The sequence below is a fragment of the Larimichthys crocea genome, chromosome XXII (genome assembly GCF_000972845.2).
Source record: "Larimichthys crocea isolate SSNF chromosome XXII, L_crocea_2.0, whole genome shotgun sequence".
NCBI lineage: Eukaryota > Metazoa > Chordata > Actinopteri > Sciaenidae > Larimichthys > Larimichthys crocea.
In genome coordinates this window covers 15,731,592-15,754,764 of record NC_040032.1, presented here as the reverse complement: position 1 = coordinate 15,754,764, position 23,173 = coordinate 15,731,592, and the positions used below count along the sequence as shown (strand labels likewise).

Genomic DNA, 23,173 nt, shown 5'->3' with positions numbered 1-23,173 from the left:
ATCACATTTCTCTTCGGGGTATATATATAGAGAGAGAGGAAATGAGACTTATGCTTTGTGGGGGTCCACCACAAGCATCTTAAATACGATTATGTGACCTGACAGTCTGATGTCTATCACTGACAGTGATCCATGTGGAGAGGGACGGCTGTGATTGTCAGGCGCAATGCTTTCTCTTCATGCTGCGCCTGTCCAAAACGCTCGCCATGCGGTAGGCTGCGCCACAGAAATCGCTACCGGCAAATTAACCATCCTTAGTACAGACAAAGGAAGACAAACATAAGCCAGTCTGCAAAACATGTGTCTGTGCTTGTGTGGCCACGTTAACTGCGCGCATTACGAGGAGGGATGATGAGGTTGGATATTCAGCACGTAAAATTTGACCTTGCTTTTAATAATTAAACGTTTTTAATCACATCTTTGGGTTATATCCCCCGCCCCAATAATCTCACCATATGTTTCACAGACAGCGATTTTGTTTTTACGCACTGAATGACTGGTGTCGTGGAAGTTATATATATAGATGCATATGTTTTGTGTGGCCACCATTCTTTATTATGGGGGCGGGGGGGTGCTTTTAGTGTGTTGGTCGTCTACTAGCTCCCAGATCCTACACCGACATCGTAATGGAGGGATGAGGGGAGAGAAATGGGTGGGGAGGGAGGAGGGGAGCTGCGCCACAGTGGAGAAGGGAGAGCTGGAGTCTGAGTGCGCGCTAGGGTGGGATACGGTCCTTCCAAGGTCAAGTCAGATACACTAGATGACATAACGTCCGGTTACAGATTCCAAAATAAAAGTTCTATAAATTAACAAGCATGCTGTACATTTTCACTGGCGCATATACACTCAGGGATCGGTAAAGCATGGTTCAAGACAATATAAAGTAAACCAAACGTGTATTTAGACAGCAAAATTAAGTGTTTGTTCACTACGCACAAGTTAATACCTAAATTATGATTTAGGAATTGATCAAAATAATGACAGCTATGCCATTAAAGGGTGCCATAGCTCCCAGTTATTAATTTCAGCTGACTAAAACACCAGTGAAGCCTCTTCAATTCTGGGTTTCCTGAACGCGTTTCTCCTTTTCTTCCCTCCTGGCATACTGAACTTGGAGAAAACTTCTACTCATTTTATTTTGAAAGGCACACACTTCTTTTCCGGATTCATTGGGACACATTTCAACAGTCTTGACGGTATCTCACAGCTCCAGCGGCAGGGAAACACACCCGTCAGCAGCGCGCATTGGAGACAAAAAAAAAAAAAAAAAGCGCATCACGGACAAAGGAAATATGGGTGCGCTGGAGAGGATTCACCATAGCCGGGTACCACAATGGATGAGCCGCTTCTGTTTCATTTACCGGGAGACCAATTAGCCCACCTTAATGAGGTGCTGGGATGCAAGATACTGCAAGCTAAAAAGGCGGAAGGCTGCGTTTAATCCGTCTGCGGATCCTATGAGCTTGCGATGGCTGTGGCGGGGATATGCAACTGGATAGGGAATAATGTGCCTTTTTATTTTGTGATATTTTCCTTATTTTGTGGCCTTTCTTTTGGACAGTTGCGATATTCTATTACAGAAGAACTAGAAAATGGGGCACTGGTCGGTGATCTGGCGCATGACTTGGGGATGGATATTCGAAAGCTCTCCACCCGTAAAATTAAGGTAACCTCCAACAGCGGGAAACGCTACGTGATTGTCAACCCCAAAAATGGGAAATTACTTGTCAATGAAAGGATTGACAGGGAGGCACTGTGCGATTTATCCAGCACCTGCCTCATTAATCTGGAGGTGATGGTCGAAAATCCCAGTGAGATGCACCACGTCGAGGTGGAGATTGTGGATGCCAATGATAATGCGCCGCAGTTCCCCAGAGACGAGTACCAACTGGAAATCACAGAATCTGCTTTACCAGGGTCTCGTTACCCAATTGAAAACGCTCAAGATCCAGACATTGGGTCAAATTCAGTCCGTATGTATCAGCTTAGCACAAACGACCATTTCGCGCTGGTATCTAACAAACCCTCCCTCAATACAAAGCACATCGAGCTTGTGCTCAAAAAGCCCCTTGACCGTGAACAAACGCCTTACCACCAGTTAATTTTAAGTGCTGTGGATGGTGGGACACCTGAGAAGACAGGCACGGCTAAAATCAACGTCCGGGTCTTGGACTCTAATGACAATATTCCCACGTTCGACAACTCAGTGTACAAGGTGAAACTCTTGGAAAATTCACCCAAAAACACCCTCGTCATCAAACTGAACGCGACTGATCTGGATGAGGGCACAAACGCAGAGGTTTATTACTCTTTCAGCAGCTACACTCCAGAGAGAGTGCGGCAGATGTTCAGCATGGACACCAACACAGGAGAAATAAGAGTGAGGAACAATGTTGACTATGAAGAGACCAACTCCTATGAGATGTACATCCAGGCGATGGACAAGGGCCCTGGGGCTGTGGCCTCCTACTGTAAGGTAGTGGCGGAGGTGGTGGATGTGAATGACAACATCCCTCAGATAGTGTTGTCATCTCTGTCGAGCCCCGTTAGGGAGGATGCCCGTGCAGACACAGTCGTGGCCCTCATTAGTGTTACTGATCGAGACTCTGGCGCGAACAAGCAGGTGACCTTAGAGATCCCAGCAGGCCTTCCTTTCAAGATCAAGTCATTTAGAAATTACTACACTCTGGTCACCTCAGCCTTCTTGGACCGCGAGACCACTGATGCCTACAATGTCACTCTGAGTGCCACAGATGGAGGAAACCCCCCACTTTCCTCCCAGAAGACCATACAGGTGGATGTGGCTGATGTTAATGACAACCCACCGCGATTTGAACAGACTTCGTATACCGTCTACGTGGCTGAGAACAATGCCCCCGGGGCGTCTTTGTGTACTGTGAAAGCTCAAGATGCGGACATTAAAGAGAACGCACGCATCACCTATACAGTGCTCAATGACAACAACCATGGCATCCCTGTCACCTCGTATGTGTCTGTGAAGGCCGATACAGGGGAGGCTTATGCCCTGCGAGCCTTTGACTATGAGTCACTGAGAGAGTTTCACTTCCAGGTCAAAGCCCAAGATGGGGGCATTCCCCCGCTCAGCCGCGTCGCCACTGTCTACATCTACATAATGGATCAGAATGACCATTCACCATTAATAGTAAACCCTCCCGGCAATGGCACACGCTCGTTGGAAACGGTTCAAAAGAATGCAGAGCCTGGTGCCTTGGTGACTAAAGTGGTGGCATATGATGCAGACGCTGGTCCAAATGCCTGGCTCGTGTACGTACTGGAGACAGCCACTGACCTGGACTTGTTCAAAGTGCACGAACACACCGGTGAAATCAGGACCACTCGGAGGATCCTGGAGGACAACTTCACCTCCTTTGCTCTTACCGTTGTAGTGAAGGACCATGGGCAGCCTACCCTCTCCTCCACCGCCACCATCAACGTAGCCGTCATGGAAGTGCCACCCAAAGTGGCTCCCGACCCCAAGAGGATCATCCGACCTCACAGCACGCTGCTCTTCTCCAACGTGACCCTCTACTTGATCGTAGCTTTGAGTGCCACCACCTTTGTTTTCCTGGTCACTGTTGTGGTGCTGGCTATCGTACGCTGTCATGCCTACTGCACCCAGCCTGGGTCCTGCTCCCCTTGCTGTGTGTCACAGAAGCCCCCTCCAGATGGTGGGAGCAGCAGCGTGAGTGCTGGTGGGGCAGGCGGCGGTGGGGCCGCAGGACAACCTAATAACAATGTGGTGCTTCGGAGAGACCTCAAAGTGGAGCCTCATTACATCGAAGTGCGTGGGAATGGCTCCCTCACAAAGACTTACTGCTACAAGACCTGCCTGACAGCCACCTCTGGCAGTGACACTTTCATGTTCTACAACACAGGACGTCCCATCAGTGGCACCTGGGGCAGTGGTGCTGACCGCTTCTTCACAAGTGGAAGTGGATTTGTACGCAGACTGAGCATGCCTGATGCCTCACTGCAGCTCTGCCCAGAGGTGTGTCATTAATTATGTATGTTTACCTTTGTCCACGTAACTGGAAGGTCATGGAATCATCTTTATTTACCCTTTTTAGCATTAAGATTTTGCTACAGCATGCATTGTCAGTGTTATGTTGCTCCTATAGGGTGATGATATTCCTGTATGTTTAGTTTGATCCCCTCCAGCAGTGAATCGAATCATTGCAGGCTCTCTTTGTTCAGTTCCCACTTGTGCCGTGCAGTCAGCTCAGCCCAGCCCAGCTCAGCACTCACACTTCATTAGTGTCAAAGCCTGATGCTTTTTGTGGTTCCTGTGTTGTTTCTGATGATTCAGACGTTTGTGTTTCAGTTTGAGCGTGTCATCACGTATACACCAAATACACTTGCTCATTCTCCGTGCAGGTCAGGTCTGACTTGTGTGTGTGTGTGTGTGTGTGTGGGGGTGTGGGTGTGAGTAAAACTGTTACACTGGAGAAGTTGGGGTTAATTGACTTGATCAAAGGTCTTGCAAGGCTAGTTGTTGTTGTCTCCGACTATGTGAGAGATATGCACGTATCTAGGAATTGTACTGTGACGATATACCTGCTTCGCTAACCATACATGCACTATTTGTGTAGTCCTTTAATGTTGAAATCTTCATGCCTATTAGTCATGGATTTAAGGACTCTAGGTATGAATCTAGCAGAGGTTTCTGGGTCTGCTAGTTGGAAATCAGTGATTAACCATAGGCTCCTATGGTTAAGAGGGTATCTCTAGATGCATCATGTTAATTATATGGTGCCAGTCACTGGTACATTAGTTATAAGAAAAAAAATCTCTTACCAAGACAATTGTAGCAGTGTAAATTAAATTAACCTCCAGCCTCTGTTCCGCAGCCCTGCAAATTAGATTTACTCAAAGACGCTGGGTCTACCAGTACAAAATACTCCCCTCTGAATTGAGCTGAGGAACATAGTGTGCCATCTTTATCTGGGACACTTGCTACTGCCTGAGCAGGTTTGTGTCTTAGGCTTTTCTTATTCAGTGCTCCTGACGTCAAGGGCTGCAACCCACATGATTCTGACAGAATTTAACATTATCCGTGATATAGATTTCACAGTTGTTACATACTGTGCGTGCGTGCAGCACCTATTCATGAGGAAAATAATCAGGCATAATTAATGGTCATGAAAGATTAGCTCATTAAAAATGTGACTTTTCACCCTATGAAATTCTTATGGTCCTTTGATCTTGACGGCATAATAATCAGCAAAATTGGTCACAGAACAGCAAATTAATGGGAGTCCTGGCAGCCTTAACAGTAACAGTAGTGACTCCAATAGTGCAAAAACTAGCTCAGTGCCACTAAAACTAATGTAGGGTGTACCCAAAGCAGCAATGTTGTTAATTATGCATAACTTAAAGCCTTAATATAATTTAAACAGGGGCATTATATAGAAATTCAGCCTTGGTACAGTTGTCATGAACACGGAAATTATCTATAGAGACCAAAACCGGTTTTTGTACCAGGCTGTAAACATGTTTATTTCTGCTGTGAAGTTGGACATTTTACCATAGGGGCTTATGTAGATTGACTCGTTTTGCAGTCAGCCTCAAGTGGTCGATTGAGGAACTGCAGATCTTAGTCCTTGCATGTTGGCTTCACTTCACAGCCACAGCAGAGGTTGCTGCTCAGTTTATACAGTAGTTTAAATTTAATGATAATAAGAAAAGTAGAGCTGCAATGATTAGCCTACTGATCAGTTCGTTGATCGACCAAAAAATAGTCAGCAATTATATGATAATCGAGAAACTGGGAGGGACATTTGTCACAATTTTCTGACTTTTTATAGATTATCTAGATCTAGAAAATGAAAATTAAATAAGTAAAAATCAGGTAATACAAGACTACGATACAATACGATACATGACAATATAAAGACCACAGGTATGGGGATGCGGTCGCCCCGGTGATAGTAGCTCTCGCTTGCAATAATTTACCGGAAGACTACTGGGAGTTTCAAGCACTCAGCCCAGGTTCATCAGGAGGAGACAGATTTACTGAACCCAGATGGGTCCACATCAGTCTATACAAACATCCCAGCAATCAGGAAAAGGGCATAACTCTCACAGCTCTTACATTTATAGAGCCGTGGAGTGAGAGACTGTCCAAGAACTCATCAATATGGCTTTCAGCGACTGCCCTTTTGAAAGTCCTTCTGTGGCTCTGTGTGGATACCATTATGTATGCATCCATGTGTGTGTGTGTGTGTGTCTGTGTGCTTGCAATGGGGGACACAACTGCAGTGTTCCTATCACGTCCAGAGCTGGGATGTAGCATGATTAATTGATGAGACCATGGCCCAGCCAGGCTCTGCACTGTATAAGATCAAACTAAACTCTCTCTCTTTCTCTCTCTCTACCTCTTGCTCGCTCAGCCAAAAGCCCCGAATGCTGACTGGCGATATTCTGCGTCTTTGAGGGCAGGGGTGCAGAGGTAAGCACTTTCCATCTTTAACTCTTTTGCAACTTTTGATCATCTCGAAAAAAGTTAAATCTATTCATCTGTCTCACATACGCTTCACCACCCCATTGTTGCTCTTTACCACAGCTGCAATGTGCGGTATCTCTGAGCAACATATTTATTGATTTAACAGCATCAGACTTCCCACAGATACCTGCACCTCAAAATGACCTCTACGAAAATATTCAAAGGAGACACTGCAACAAGATACTTCAAATCACTACCTGCCATTATGAGAGATGACCGCTAGTGGCCCCGTAGCATCTGTTTGAACCTCAAACCCCGTTCCTCCTCTTTTGGGAAAAGTGGAATGTGTGGCTTCTATTAGTGGTTGTGTACTCATCCTCTGCAGTGTAATACTATATAGGTCATCTACATTCATGAGCGCCGTTTCCCCCAGTTAAGCAGGAAGCATGAAGGACAAATGAGCTGACTATGACCTTTCTTAGATTATCAGATGCACACATGCATCAGTGTCTGGCTCGAGCACATAGCGCGTGTTTCTGTGTGTATTTATATATTACACAGATGAGGGGAGAAGTCGTGCACACAGACAGCAGAGGACATTTTGGACTCATAAATCCAGTTCATTCACTGGATGTGCTTGCACGCACTCTGTTTTTTCTCAGATATGGTTTCATAAGTCCTTATTACATAACCAAATCACAATTATAGATTGATTTAAAGATTGATACATACACTATATGCTTATTATTACAATGAAGCAGAACCTAATTAGACTGTTAGAAGCATGCTGTGTATAAATGCACAACAAATAAATGAGTTTGGGTTAAGAGCTTATCTTACAGGAGTAAAATATCTTTCCAACTTTGTCTGAAGCACTAGTACTAGAGATGTAAACATTCATAATAGCTGCAAACCAGAAAATACTGAAGAGAAGTATTTTTTTTGTGTGTCTACACCTGTCCCTTAAATTTTGCAATTATCAGGTCACAAAAGTTGAGTTAATGAAATGTTTTGCAAATCTGACACAAGGACAGCTGGAACATCGGGGACTAATTAGTCGTACCTCCATATGTCTACTGAATTTTCATAAATTTCATGCTAACAATGCTCACTGCTCAGTCGTGCAAGTCTTCTGCTCCGTCTAAGTTTGATTTAATTGGATATTAGTGTTAATTTCTATGGTGCGGCAGGATATCATAATGTGCATCGTGTCATCAAGTCACTGTAACATGACATGGATTAACATAAATCATCAGTGCAATTTGCCGCTGCCGTCTCTGAAATGGCAGCGGCTGTAACACACACACACACACACAGACACAGACAGGCTCATATTATCGCTTAAGCCCGACACACGCACACTGAAATGTATCACAGTACACACAGCATGTACTACCAACATTACTGACCCACATTCCTGGTGTAGTCAGTCAGTGTAGAGAAAACACCAGTCCTATCTGTGTCATAGTCTCACACATTAAAAACAGCACCTTTTGAACGAGCACCTTTGCTGATGTAAAAGCATAAAAAACACTCCAAATGTACATGGCCATTTTATATTCATGAGAAAATCCCTTTTTGAGAAAACAAGTGTGTTGCAGTTTGAGGTAGATGCGGGATGTGCTGCATTGCAGAGGCCCCAGTCAGGGTAGGTCCTCCTATAGGGGAAACTCTAAATTCATTATGAATGTATGGGAGAGGGGGAAATTCTCAGCCTAGAAAGAAAACTGGATGCATGCACTTAGCTGTGAATGTTTATTACATCATTCCTCAAGTTTCTAAATTTAAAGATACATTTTTAGTGATCCTGTGTGCTCATATTTCCCCAGTATGATTATGTTTCTGAGGGAAAGTTTGGGATGTTTTCTCTGACTCGTACACGTATCTGTATCCATATCTGTTTTCCCCTATTGCAAAGAAATTCAGTATTTACAAAAAGGACATCTATAAACAAAAAATCCACTTTGTTCAGGGAATAGTTTTGGGAAATAGACACATTTAATATCTTGCCAAGAATTTGATGAGACAACTGACATCATTCTTGTGTCTGTCTGAGTATGAAATTACAGCCAAAACATATCTCTACTATCAGCTTCTATGAGGAAAAATGAATACGTAGCTGAGTCTAAGTCTTGATTTTGATTTGGTGTGTCTCACAGAGTTTGCTGAATGTGTTTTGCCTTTCAGTTCGGTCCACATGGAGGAGTCCTCTGTGATGCAGGGAGCACAGGGGATGCTTGTCCAGAACTGGCCAACTGTGTCCAGTGCTGCAGGTGAGTAGAAGTCTAACAGTCAGCATAAAGTGAAAAAGCACCCTGAGTGTGACTTTCTTTGGGGCAATGGTGACAAAAAGTAAAAAAAAAGTAACTGATTTCACCATGTGTTTTTCTATATGTATATATATAAGGAAACAAGCAGATGTCAACTGTACTGAAATGTCATTATGTATTTTTTTTTTCAATTATTGTTTTATAATTGCAATAGAATGTATTCTTTCAAATATTGTAATCAAAGATGCGGTGGTCAAGGAGGAAAGTTCTCGCCCACCACCACAGGCATCTGGGATCGGAGGCAAGCGTATAGCTTATCAGTGGCAACAATGAATGAGTTGAGTATAAATTTGAGATGATGTGTTCTCTGTACTACTGCTCCAGAATATGCTAGATGTATATTTTGACAGATTTAAGCCCTGAAGGAAGAGGATATGATTACAGTAAAAATGAAATTCAGAACAACTTGGGGTACCGGTAGTGGCAACTTTGAAGAATAGTTTGAAATTTTGGGAAATGTGCCAGTTCGTTTTCTTTTCAATGGTGTTAGAGAATATTCATTCTCTCAGTCTGTATGCCCAAGGAACCAGGAGACAGTTAGCTTAGCTTAGCATAAAGGGAGGAAAACAGCTCAAATCTGTCTACCAGTTCTTCTTAAGTTTATTAATCAACATGTGAAAATGTCAAATTGCATTGTGAAGGTTTCCACTTCCACACAGATTAAAGAAACAAGAACTGTTTATGGATGAGCTTTAGAGGTGCTAGTAGGCAGATGGGGTTGTCTTTACCTTTAGACAGAGCCTGGCTAACTGGTTCCCCCTACTTCCAGTCTTTATGCTAAGCTAAGCTAATCATCTACTGGCTCTGACTTCATATTTACTATGCATACACACTCATATAACTCTAGGCAAAAAAAAAAAAGCATATCTCCCAAAATGTTTAACTATTCCATTAATTGCCCATATCTATGGCGATAATAGTAAAACAGAGTTCCATATGGCGATCAACACTGACTGCAATACCACAGTCATGTGTTGTTCATCATTGCCAGCAATTTGTTTTGTTGTTACATTGTGCATTGTATTTCATGAGTAGCTGCTCTACAGAGCCTCTGATTGGTTCACAGACTCAACCCAAGACATCATGGGATTGACAGTGGCTAACAACAACTGTTTCCAGTGCTGAAAAAAATTCATAAATGATCACAGAAGACATTTAGTGTTGGATTTATTTTTTATCTCCATTAGTGGTAAACCACAAAACCATTGGATAGGTTGCTTCTTCACCACTGTCAGGAAGAAATCCATACCATCACAACCTTACTCAAGTCTAACTTCTTACAAAAAGATGCTATTCACAGTTGCACATTACAATCTGTCAATCGTATTAAAGTCTACTTAATACGTTAACGGAATTTTCTTTGAATATCTACATGATCTTGAATTTCAGTGAGATGTTACAGAGCTTATGTGTGGTGCAAGCCATAGTAATGATGATGCATTATCCATGGCCACAGTATTAAAACAGACGGGGAGCTACAGACTGAATACGATAACTTGTCCTGAGTGGGTGGTAACACTGAAAAATGTGTTGCAACACAACATACGGTCAGAAAGAACTGGCCTCGAGTATGACCCTCGTTTCATCATTCACAGACACACTGGCTCGGAGCTAATGAATAACAGCTTTTGTCAGCTGACTGGAAGACTTTTACAACTAAGGGTTTCGAAACAGTGTTTGGAACATTATGAGCTGTTCCCTGTGTCCTTTAGCCAAGCCTCCATTCATTGATTTCCTGTCTAGCTGCAAGACTTAAAACGTGGGCAGAGACCTGAGGTTGAAGGCTAGCATGACAGTCAATCACTCAACGAGTCAGTGACAAAATATACCTTACTGTCTGTCAGCTTGTCTCTCAGTGGAACAGAGAGCTGGGGAATTGTTCGACATACAAGCTGCACCAGTTTCCAGTGTCTCTGTGCCAATTTGCTGCCAAGAAATTGTGTATTTTTTGTAGAGCAGATGGAAATCTGCCTCTCTGGTCATGTAAAGAATCAAATATTGTCTTTAGTCAGAGTGCACAGAGGACTGCAGACCAATCAGCATTGCATTGTTGCAATAGCGTTATGCTTAGTGCTCAGACTTGATTGCTGGTTGATCCTCTTTGCTACGCACAAAGAGGTCGAGCCTTTTTTTCGTGACACATTTTTTGTCTGCAGTGAATTGTTATCATGATGAACTTGTCTGATGCACGCTGTGGTGCATCCAAATGCGGCACCCTCAAAACTGTGATTCTATAAGTGACCCATGGCGTATATGAGGAGACATTTGTCTGATGCCAGAGGGGGGAAAGAAGCTATTATCAGTAATAAGAGAGTACCATGGGAAAAAAAAGAGACATCCAGAAATATTAAAAGCAATTTTGGAAAGAGGAAGAGCAGAGGAGACGTACAGGGGGGATGGAGAGAAAAAAAAAGAAAGAAGCGAGGTGTGGGGGGATGGAGAAAGAGAAAGGTTAAGAGGATTGGCAGGTTCCTGCAGTAGTGTTGTTGCTAGGGAACGCCATGTGACCTGTTGCCTGGCAACACTGTCTAACTGAGAGATTGCTGCAGCAGCCGCACCCTCCATCGGCAGGGAGTGGGCGAAGGCAGTTTCCATGGCGACCGGTCATATCGCTGAATGGAAGATTTAGAGACAGAAAAAATAAAGTGAGTACAGAACGGGAAGGGGGGAAAATAGGGAAGGGGACTCTGCAAAGGGCAGGTATTAAGAGGAAAAAAAAGAGAGCACGCGGTAATTGAGACGTGACGTAGGAAAAAAGGGTTTAGGTAGACGTGTCTCATGCAGAATACATGTGACGTGCTGCATACATTCAGACTTCACGGCTGTCAGAACTGTAGTACATGTGCCACAAACCACCAGAGGGGTTCATTTTAGATGGAACCGTATCCTGGACTAGACAGGGAATTAAATAGCCTATTTTAAATGTAGGACAACAGGTTACATGAAATGAGGCTTCAAACAGCCACATATCTACATCAGGTGTCATGGCAACCTCCTCCCAAGGAGCTGTATTGACCTGCGATACACTGTGTTGTTTGCTGTGAAATATAGGCTAACATGGAGCAGTTACAAATAATCCTCCATGTTAGAGAAACAGCAGCACAGGGAGGGAGGTAAAAGCTTGTCACAGCCGTGCCTTCATATCTCAGAATAATACCTGGACCGGGATTCTAATTAACAATGTCAGAGGTTTGGATTTGTCACGGCCAGTGCAGAGAGCCCTGGGAAGCCCCAAGACACCGTGACAATATTCACTTGATTAGACACTACACAGCCACTTGACATTTTAGCTCAGTTGGTGATGCATAGGGACATGAACTGCTTTAAGCCCTGCCGATTGTATATAAGGTAAACCATGTACTGTTGTGATCGTGCACAGTTTATTTCATTGGTGGAACACAGGAATTATATTGCCGTTTGCAGCTTCACTTCCAATCAGGTAATCTTGCCCACATTGATTACTGTCTTAGTAAGCTTCGGGGGAAAATTTACAGAGGTTAGGAAGGTTGTAACCTAGCTTTGATCCAAACCATGGACCATGTCCAATAACCACTATATGGTCATGTACTGAGCGCATTCATGAACCCATCCCATTTTATGCTCTGACCTTTCTTCTCTAAAACATAAACCCAAATTTACTGGCTGAATGAGCTCCTCCACATTCCGCCTCACAGTATTTTGCACATCTCCTTTAACTCACTGGCTGTCTTTTCGGTTTATTTTAAGCATGGTTGTCCTCCTCCACACGAGAAGCACTTCCGTTCCTAACCATTGAGAGCCATAGAATGAAAAACACCAGATCCTCATGCTGGGTTTAATACCCAGATTAAATACAAACAGACCATACCATCAAATGTCATAATCCTCAGAAACAGACATTGCAGCATTGCAGTATTAACGCATTAACTCCACTAATGGTAAGATAAGATGATAACATCTGACACTAACTAATCATTAAACAAGCTGAATTACACAGGTCAGTTAGCTGAACGTGGCCTTTTTCAAAAATGATATATAAAAAATTATGTAATATGAGACAAAATTATAAAAATAAAAAAAAAGTAATTTCCTCTGCAGTCATGTTTTAAGATTATTTATTTATCTGGATCTATCTCATGTTAATTATTTAATGTAACTTAAAAATAAGTTCTATTTTTGAAGGAGAAAACTAATTATTTATGTGCATCAGTGTTCACATGTTACTGATCCACAATATCTGACCTCTTGTGCCGTATTCAAAACCTTCACAGCATCAAATTTGTATGAGATAATATATCATCAGTTTACAGTGAGTCATGGCTACGTGAGAAAGGAGTGGTTAAACAATGCGGAGCTACAGAGCAGTGAGGTAGTGTCCATTACAACTTCTCTCATCATATTCCATACGTGTAATTTATTCTCATATCCGATGAGGTCATTGAAGGGACTCAGTGGGACACTGCGCGTATTGGACAGTGTGTATTTTCAAAATAGTGTACTACTTTCCCCAATGGGACAGTGGTTGAAACCATTTCAGTGCTCCACAATGTCATAAATAGCCCATAAAGAAAAAAAAAAATCAAACAGAATCTTTTTTACAAGGGACTGTGTTTGATCTAAATAAAATCCAGACAGAAAGTAGGTCAGTGCAGAGGGAACTGGTGCGGGCCTGAGAGCACGGTGTCTGCAAAACCCGCCCACCCCCATCTTTCTTACTGCCTCGCTCTCTCTCTTTGCTCTCTGTCCCTATCTCCCTATCTAACATCCTCTTCCCTTTTCATTCTGGCATTTTAACCTTTTGACCTTAATAATCGCTGTCTTATTTTCACTTTACATGATCATTTTTACATATATAGACTTTTTTTTTTTCCAGTATCTTTATTTCCCGACTTGCTTTCTGGGCTTCGTTCTCTGTCACATCAATGCTTGAGCACTAAAAAAAAAAAAAAGGTTGAATCCCTGTCTCTGGCCTCCTATGAGAGTAGGATTAATCTGCTGCCATCATCCAAATACAAATATGAATACAAATCACATTGCTAAGTTAAACATCCCTGTGGCTTAAAGGTTACCCCTGTCCAGTGTTCCCTTCTGTCGTCTCAGCTGAATTGCTGTCCTGAAAAAAATAAAAAAATCCACTCCCTGTGGCTATTTTTCCATTGTCAGGCTATGGCTCTGCTCATTTTTGCTTGATTTCAAATCTTTCTGTTAGATTTTATGATTTTATTTTTCATCCCAGGCACCAAATAATAAAATAAAAGCCAATAGAAGGGACTATCCCGCTTCTATCACTTACCAGCAATCAACATATTACCAGTATATGTAAAGAGCTACTGCGGAATTGATACTTAAAGAAGTAGTTCAGTAATAAACAAAAAACACGCTTTGATGAGCAGATCAATGGTCCACTCATATTTGTGTGACACTAGCTGGAGCCAGCAGTAAACTCCATCTGCCTACCAACACATCTAAAGCTCAGAAATAAACAGATGATATCTTATTTGATTTTATTTTTAATGGGGTATATTGTATATGGTGATATTTCTTGACTGGGATCAGTATTTTCCTGATGTCTCCGCTTCGCCAACACATATTAGAACACATAACCCCCTATGAAAAGGCAAATTATTGTTTTTTTACACTTTGGTTTTCGTAGAAATTAAACAAACGAGATGTTAGATGTTAGCCAAGTAGTGAGCTTGATGGAAAGATGGATTGTATTACTGGCTGCGGCCAGCGCGCACACACGCACGCAGCGCGCACACACGCACGGACACGCACAAACTACACATCTTCCCCGTTCCCTTCTGCTCCGCGCTAAACGAAGCATAACAAAACACACATCCCTCTTGTCCACCCCTCCACCGGACAACAGCACGGCCAAGGGTGCACACTTGGCAACGCCAATTCAACGTATGCACACACACAAGCAGATGAGAAGTTACCGTGTGTGTGTGTGTGTGTGTGTGTGTGTGTGTGGAAATGCGCCCACCACCACTTACCTGTCCGCTTCCGGCGGAGAAACAGGACGTAATCATTATCGTCACTATATAGGAGGATGACGCGCATTATTATTGATCATGTGTTTTTACTAATAGTATCAATGTATTAGCCCTGTATGGAAGATAAATAGTGACCATACTGCTATAACTTTTGTACATTTTTTGTCATGATCACCTGTGTATGAAATTGCTGTTGGTGTTTATGTTGTTTTTAGAGAGGTAGTAGTCCGAGTGGGAGGGGCTACCACTATAAAAGGGGTTGTCTGGGTCCTAATCATGGAGTGTGTGGTTGGTTATGGAGGAGGTGACAGTGGTTGAGAGTTGAATAGAGTATTGTAGGAATTTGAGTTATTGTATACGGAAGCCCTAAAGGGTCATACATACATTTTATTGTACCTGTTTTCCCGTGATAATTCAAGATCTCGAGAAAACAAAACAATAGTCTAGTAAATCATTGCAGGAAACTCAGAAATTATGGATCAAAGAGATTTTACATTAGAGTAAATATTGTACATAATGCCTTTTTCAATTCAAAATAATGAACTTTGAGGCTGGATTTCTCCAAAATGATACAGTTAATATGCTTTATACTGAGTGAGGGAACAGTCAGGATGGTCCTGAGATCGAGTACACACTACTGTAAATGATGTTTCCTGCAATGATTTAATACACCAGACTATCGTTTTGTTTTCTCGAGATCTTGAATTAATTATCTTGTTATCACGGGTGGAATAAAATGTATGACCCATTAGGGCTTCCGTAATTGAAGAACTCTTTGTTTTTCCTTTCCGTTCCTTTTTTTTTTTTTTTTTTTGAAATTGTATATAGAGCATTTAGGTTCATTTACTTTATTAGTTTTGGTTTGTACATATTGGCACTGTTTGCACCTGGTGAGCTGGGGAATAAAAACCCAAAACATAATTTACCGACTAAGCCTGGATTTTTGGAACAAACGACGAGGTTAGCAAAATTACCAATTACCAAATGTCCAATTACCTTTGGACAGAGCCATGCCAGATTTCCCTGTGCTTTAAGTCTTTGTACTAATCTAAGCTAATTGGCTGCAGGCTATAGCTTTATATTTTACTATACAGACATGAGAGTGGTATCAATTTCCTCATCTGATTTTCAGAAAGAAATCAAACTACCTCAAAAAACTATAGAACTTTTCCTTTAATGGAGCAGTGTGGTTACAATGATGATAATAAAGGGAATGGCTAGCCATATTTGACATCTTTCTCTTTTTTTTGTCATCATGTCTGTGTAGATGGAGAAGGGGGTGGAGAGCTATCACCCCCAGTGGGCGCTGGAGTTAACAGCAACAGCTGGCACTTCAGATATGGTGCCCAACAAAGCTATGGCCCTCCTCAAGCTCTGAAACCTGGAGAGATTCCTCCTGAAGCCTTTATCATTCCCGGATCCCCAGCCATCATTTCTATCCGCCATGACGCCGGCCCTGTGGATGACAAAGGTGACTTCATAAGCTTTGGCAAGAAGGAGGAGGCCAAGAAGAAGAAAAAGAAGAAGAAGGACAAGAAGGACAAGAAGGATAAAGGAAAGGATGACGGGGGGGACGATTAGAGGAGAAGGGGTGACTTGAAAACAGAGCTACCAACAAACTACCATCCCAATTACAGAGCCAGAAAAAAAGCCAAATGCATATTTTAGAACCGAGGGGGGCCTCCTTGCACGATATTTGCATAGACACTGTACAGTGGGCAAACCCTCATTAGACCAGGCCTGGCTTCCCAGACCATGTGAACTTGCAAAATAAACGTTTCTCTCTCCTTTCTTGGCTCATTTAGCCGATAACTTTAGCCTATAAAGGTTCATGGTAAACGAATAGACAGACTTCATTTAAAGGTTGGACCAAATTAATACAGAAAGGATTTTATTGGATTAGATTAGCCTTTCTGTGATTTACTGCGCCCCCTGCCCCTCAGTTTGTATAATAAAAACAAAAACACCTGAAAAGGTGTACTATTTGTATCTGACCATTGTCAGCTGAGGCTGCCTCTGTTGGCATCTCTGTCTTTATGCAGTCCCCTTCCTTTTTGGCTCACCTAGTTAGAGGTGAAATTAAAGCCAAACTACAAAAAAAAAATTATAATAAACAGGCTTTTGTCTTCAGCATCATGGAGGCCTTGTAGAAATTCAGAAAATGTGGTCTTTTGTATAAAAAGAAAAACGCGAAAAATGAAAAAGTAACAACATACAGTATATGTACCATGAGATTAGCACCTTGAAGACAACGAGGTGACTGAGACAAGCAGGACCACACTCGAGTAAATAGCTCTGTTTCAGTGTAACATAGCACATTGCAGAGGCTGAGGACCTGGACTGGGTTGCACCAACTATGCGCAAGTTTGTTCCCAGGTTAGGGCATAAAATAGTGGCTCCATCACTGCTAGTTAATTTGCAATCAGCAAGTTACGAAATGCGATTGTACCATGGGTAGTAAGGGTGGAATTCTACAGCTGTAGCTATTTATAACATTTAGATTTCAGATGAGTAGCCAATCAGTAATAGACTTACCTGGCTGATGGGTACAAACCATATGGATTTGTAGTTGACTAGATTGGGATAAAATTTACGATTGGTATATAGAGTCCATATTTGACTCTTAAAGGACAGTACTAGTTTTTGCATGTTTTAGTCCATTCTCTACTAATCTTATCACAGATGTGTTTGGGGATTTTTTTTTCCCCCACCTTCAAGGCAGCCATTGTTTTTACACGGAAATAAAGAATCGAAACAGTTTAGGAGTTTACGTCACAGTCATGTTTGGCTAAATAAAAAACAGATTTATGGGATTAGTAAGATTCTGCCTGGAAAAAAAACTGAAAAATATAAAAACTCAATTGGAAAATCGGTCATCAGTAATGTGTAATTTGTAGACAATGGGTGGAAACATCCAAAATTACTGCTATAGTCCTTTAAGTTGCAAAATGGCATGGAATTACTAAAGACAAAAAAAATTCTAATAATAATACACCGTGTGCGGAAAAAGAAAAAAAACAAAAAAGAAAGAAAAAAAAATCCTGCTTTACTGTTAGTGAGTGCAGTCGTGTGACTTTGTATCATTTGCACCCGCTTTATTGCTTGCTTAACTATTTAGTTGTTACTTAAGGTTACGTAACAGATTTTTGTGGTGCTTTCCGCTTGTGTTTTAGCAAAGCGTGAATCGGGATTAGTGGCTACTTCGGATATAACTAGGGAACCTACGTGCAGCTGTTGCAACCGGCCCCTGACCCTGTCTCATCTCTTCGAATATGGCACAGGTCAATGGGGTCTTTAATCCCACTGTGTATCAGCACACCCAGTCTGACATACACATTATTGTACACAAACACTGACTCTCTCTGCCTCTTACTCACATGTACACACAAGCAAACACACACGCTCTTTCTTGCTCTCAACACAAACACACCAAACTATAAGATTTCTAGAAACCCCAACTCTAAGACTTGAAGTGCCATCCTTAATCTGGGAGTGTATTATATGGCTGGGACGCAGGAAAGTTGCTTGTTGCTTCATTTCTGTTCAAGCCTGATCCCTGTACTTCTGTCTTTGAATGTTAAGTAGTTGTTCTTCAAGCCCTGCACCACTGCCTCGACTGCTTCAGTGCTTGTAGGATTTGCTTGCCCTTTGCCTGTTTCCTCCCTCTAGTCCTGTTTCTTCAAATCAAACATGGTTGGACGACATCTTTCAAGTCACTCTCCTTCGATGAACTGTGCTGTTGTAACACAGTAACATTTGTGTATTTGCATATAAACACACAGAATACACACATACAGTTAGACACTTGTACATATTCTACATGCACCAAACACACACACACACAAAACAGATCTTTCGTTAGCCAGAGTGTCTCTTCTGATTGCTCATTGTTGACAGCTCTGTCATCATTTGGTTCTACGCATTGCATCGTAAGGACATCTGGCAGGTTAGAAAAAACTGAGATCACGTTGTTCTGGATATAATTCGACAAGATAGAGAGGCAAAAGATAGAAGTCATTGTAGTGTATGGTGTCGATAAAATTACAACCGAGTAAACTGGGAAAGTTATTCCTCCTTTTCAACGAGCAGAGGTACTGCAGTTATGTGTGTGTCGGCCATTAGTGACAGCTGATCAACCGGGGTCGGCGAAAAACTATTTAGAAAATAAGCAAAGCGCAGTTAGCAGCAGTAGAAAGAGGTTGGCTGTTAACTTGGAAGTGGTTGGGGGGGCTCCACTTGGGGATTAATGAAGGTGACTCACACTGTTGGCACTGCTTACTGTGCAGCAGTGTAAGGTAACAACGTGACGGAAGAAGGGAAGATGATACCAGCAAGCAAGCAAAGATCAACAATCAGACCTGGAAAGACCTTTAAAATTCTACATTTTTCTTGCTTAATAGCTGCGCACAAACATCAGAAATAGTGCCGCTGGGAGAAACTCGCAAAATGCAGTGACCCAGAGTGTGAAGTGTGTGAAATGATCAGCTTAATTTGGCCCTGACATTGTGAAACCCAGGTCTAACGCTGTAGAGGAAAGGTAGATATGGGAACAGCATCAACATGATGAAAAGTGTCATAAAATCTCACCTTAGTGTTCCTTTTTTGTTAGACTATCGTCTTACCAGTCACAGTAGAGGTATGTAGGTGCTGCTATCAGGCTCAATCCATCCGATGCATATGTTTCCTTCCCCCCCTCTGCCCCGTCCTTCAGATGTACTTCTGTGCTGTCAGATCACCAAGTGGCTGTTTGCATGTTATAAGCAAAGGAAACAGATACTATATAAATACTATATATACATAGATATGTTTTTCCACTGGGAAATGCGTATTGGATTAAATATACCTCTGATACACATTCTCAAAGACAATACACATTGAAAGACCCACACTCATCCACACACATACATACATATACTCTATTGCGAACAGTAACTTGTGGAAAAACCTTAAAAGAATCACATTTTTTATCCTGTTGAAATTGAATTTAATCTTCTAGATATACATAATGCTATTGTGTTATGCTATGAAATGCTTTTTTTCTCCCCCCTGTTTTTACCCGTTATGATTTTCATAGATGCAGAAAAAAAAAACAGTCCTTAAAGTTGTGTTAAGCTTCGAAATGATGAATCAAACAAACACGATTGTGAAATCAAATCATTTGCTCACCCTTCATATCTATCCCTCGAACAGTAGAGAAAAATAAAGAAGAAAAAAAAAAGATAAAACGAAGAAAAAAAAATTCAAAATGTGTGGAAAATGGTCTAAAAAATAAAAGTTGATGTATTCTCTGCTTGTGTATAGTGAATGTTCCTCGGTCACTGGGTGTGGCAGCGAGTGGCACATACCAGTGGACTGTGACAGTGCAGATCTGTTAATAACTTTTTTGTACACCTGCTTCATCATTGTAAAGGTGATAATAGTGATTCTTATGATTTCATCAATCTGGTAATGTGTTTTGTTAATAAGTCACAAATAAAGTTTTTCTTAAATATCTTAATATCTGAGCTGTCTTTTCACTTTGTTTCAACTGTTCATTTTTCAGCTTCCTTCCTGTCATGAGAATGTTTACACGTCAGACTTTATTGGTCCTTATTTGGAGTAATAAATTGTAATTAATCAAAGGAAGATGATATGCCTGTGGCATTATTCAGGAAAAAACTCACTACTACAGTTAATAGAACGTAGCTGGATGACAGAAGGTAACACTGATTGTGGGAATAGGTCTGAACACACCAGGAAGGCTATTCCAGGACGTAAAACAAACATTTCGTACATGGTAAATGAACCACGATGAATCTGGCAACAGATTTGCTGTGTACGGTAAAGTTCTTGACTTCCCAGAATTTTGCTTACATAACTGAATGAGCAACAGATGTGGAATGTTAAAAACAAGATGTTATGGTGTCCCTAAAGTGGGAAAGGTTGCACAAGAGTTGTTGATATTATGTAACACAGAATGCATGTGTGTACAATCAAACCAAACCACTAAAGTTCAGCTCTGCCAAGTCATAAATGTCCTTGTTTTTTGGCAGGAGGGAACGCTGAGTGAACAGCTGGCCTATGACAGAGAAATCAAATTAACGGGAAAAAACTGACATAGGTCACTTATAAAAACCTTGTTTTTCTTTCTCCATTGAGCTCAGGGTGAACAACCAGCAACATATCAGCACATTCCAGCACATTCTAGCACAAAGGGTTGGATACTGTTCAACACGGAAACTTCATTTCTTTTCCTCCATTTGAACAAAGAGTTCACATGAATGTTGTTGGCAGTGCAAGCCGCCTGTTGATGTCTGTGCCACGGGCTCCATCTGCCTGTAGACTGGAGAAATCATCCTCTCGCACCACCCTTACTCTTTCAAGAGTCCATCTCTCTAGCAACACTGACACCTACTGATGAAAGCTCAGACCGACAACTGACCCACATCATTCTTTAACACAGTAAATAGCATCCAGTGTGCATCTGTTTTGTGGCAGCAATACACAGATTAGCAGGTGAATTTGTTTTCTAATTGCACAAGTTCGAGTGAAACAAACTCATAATTTTGCATCATAAGTTGAAACTTTATTAATCATGTTGAAGCATGAAATGACGCCTCCGCATTTAACCCATCCAGGGGCACCTGTTGGAGCACACACATGCACATGCACAGGGTCACACACTCATAGAGCAGTGGGCATCAATTCAGCGGCCCTTGCTCAAGGGCACCTCGGCCGTGGCAAGGAGGTGGACTGCCACCCCACCAGCTGTCTGTTCACCAATCTTTGAGCAGCAAGATGCGGGGAACAAACCGCCTTTTACTCTACCACTGAGCCACCCCAATATTATATCATATATTATTCAGCTTTCTAATTACTTGAATGTACCGCAGTTTATCCCAGTGGCACAAAAAAGTGATCTTTCTTGCTTTACCCTCTAGGCTTTTTGTTTGAATAATGCAAGACTTTTCAGGAGGCAATGTTCTGAAAATTAAATGTGTGAATAATAATGTAACAGATACATTCAGGACTTTTTGAAAAAATCAAAATTCAGTTATCCATGATTCCCAGTTTTAAAAAAACACAAAAAAACTTCAACTCCAAACTGTTTAAGAAGCTCTGTTAGAGTATCTATTTGATGTCCATCTGCCCCTTAATGGCCATTTATTTAAAAAATGCAGCTTTAGCTCCTTACCTCCCAAAATGTTGAAATATACTTCAAGAAACCTCATGATTACAAAGAACTCATTTTATAATCCAGATGTTACCTCGCAAACATACTACTTTTGACTGGAATCAGCATTTTACAAGTGTCATCTGTTTCAACGTGGATCCACTGAGGAACATATCTGATGGTGGAAGATCTCAGGCAACTTCAGAATGAAGATGAACATGTATTAATATGCAGGTATGCACACACACACACACACACACACACACACACACACACACTACCTTTCTACCTTTATCAACCCGAATACTGATGATGCATTCAAGAACTAGGGTCCAATGAAGAATATTCACACCTCTTGATAAGAACAACAAACTATTTGGATGAATGAAAGCGATACACACAAAACTCTCTCAGTGACACTACAACGTTTGCATCATTTCATTAAGACACAGCAGGTATTTTCACTGATACAATATTGTGTAATCACCTTGAGGCAATGGAACAATTTCCTATTTACAAACTCAGCATCATATTCCCCCGAGGGCTGCACTGATGGAATATGAGTGCAATCTACTAAGCTCAGCACACCGAAGTGTTCTAAATTTTTGAACCTATTTCAACGCTGTAGCTGTAATTTTGTTAAATTACTGATAACTGCTGTCAAGTTATGTAACATCTGCAAATTTGAGAAGATCATCTCATCTCATCTTATAACAAATTATGTGAAAATGCTATAAACATTTATATAGTCTGTTATAATAAACCACAGGAACATAAAGGCAGTGTGTATGCTGTCTGCAGCACAGTCAATAGGAGTCTTTAAAATGATAATGAGTAGAGTACAGTGTATAGACTAAGGCGTGTGTGTACTGTACATTAATAGTTGGCTGGAAAGTGAAAATAATTGTGAAATGGGTCTATAAAGTCAATCTTTGCTCGCTTTGCTTGTAAATTCCTCTTTAACAGCCGGACTTCCATTACGTCCACAGACTTTAAAAAAGGTTCTCGAGTCCTTTTAACCTCAGGCAGAAAGTTTTCTCTAATTAAACCAAAAAAACAACAACTCCAAACTAAACAAATTGCTACTTCTGGCCGTCCTGCAGTGACTTTGTGGAGGATTTAAAAACATGCAAGTTTTTAAAAAAGGGCAGTTTTTGATCATCAGGTTTGAAATATCTGTGGCTGACTTTGTATTACTTGGCCCTGGTTGTTATTTTTGCAAACAGACACTATTTTTTTTGCTGTTAAA

At 41.5% G+C, this 23,173-nt stretch overlaps 1 protein-coding gene across 2 annotated transcripts; it reads left to right on the top strand.

The window, feature by feature from the left end:
- Positions 1-1,158: 1,158 nt before the first annotated feature.
- Positions 1,159-20,268, top strand: LOC104920024 (protocadherin alpha-C2-like). Of its 2 annotated transcripts, XM_010732175.3 has the most exons (5): positions 1,159-4,009; positions 6,411-6,469; positions 8,651-8,736; positions 8,978-9,070; positions 16,039-16,175. In XM_010732175.3, exons 1-4 carry the CDS (start codon positions 1,469-1,471, stop codon positions 9,064-9,066), a joined length of 2,775 nt encoding a protein of 924 aa, XP_010730477.2. In that variant the 5' UTR covers positions 1,159-1,468; the 3' UTR covers positions 9,067-9,070; positions 16,039-16,175. The 2 variants fall into 2 exon arrangements, with proteins under 2 accessions (XP_010730477.2, XP_010730476.2); XM_010732174.3 differs by lacking the exon at positions 8,978-9,070 and having other exon boundaries at positions 1,160-4,009; positions 16,039-20,268.
- The last annotated feature ends 2,905 nt before the right edge of the window (positions 20,269-23,173 follow it).

Coding starts and splice junctions, on each gene's coding strand:
- LOC104920024 (XM_010732174.3), top strand. CDS start 1,469: ATGGCTGTGGCGGGGATATGCAACTGGATAGGGAATAATGTGCCTTTT. Junction 4,010..6,410: donor CACTGCAGCTCTGCCCAGAG/GTGTGTCATTAA, acceptor TTGCTCGCTCAG/CCAAAAGCCCCGAATGCTGA. Junction 6,470..8,650: donor TTGAGGGCAGGGGTGCAGAG/GTAAGCACTTTC, acceptor TTTGCCTTTCAG/TTCGGTCCACATGGAGGAGT.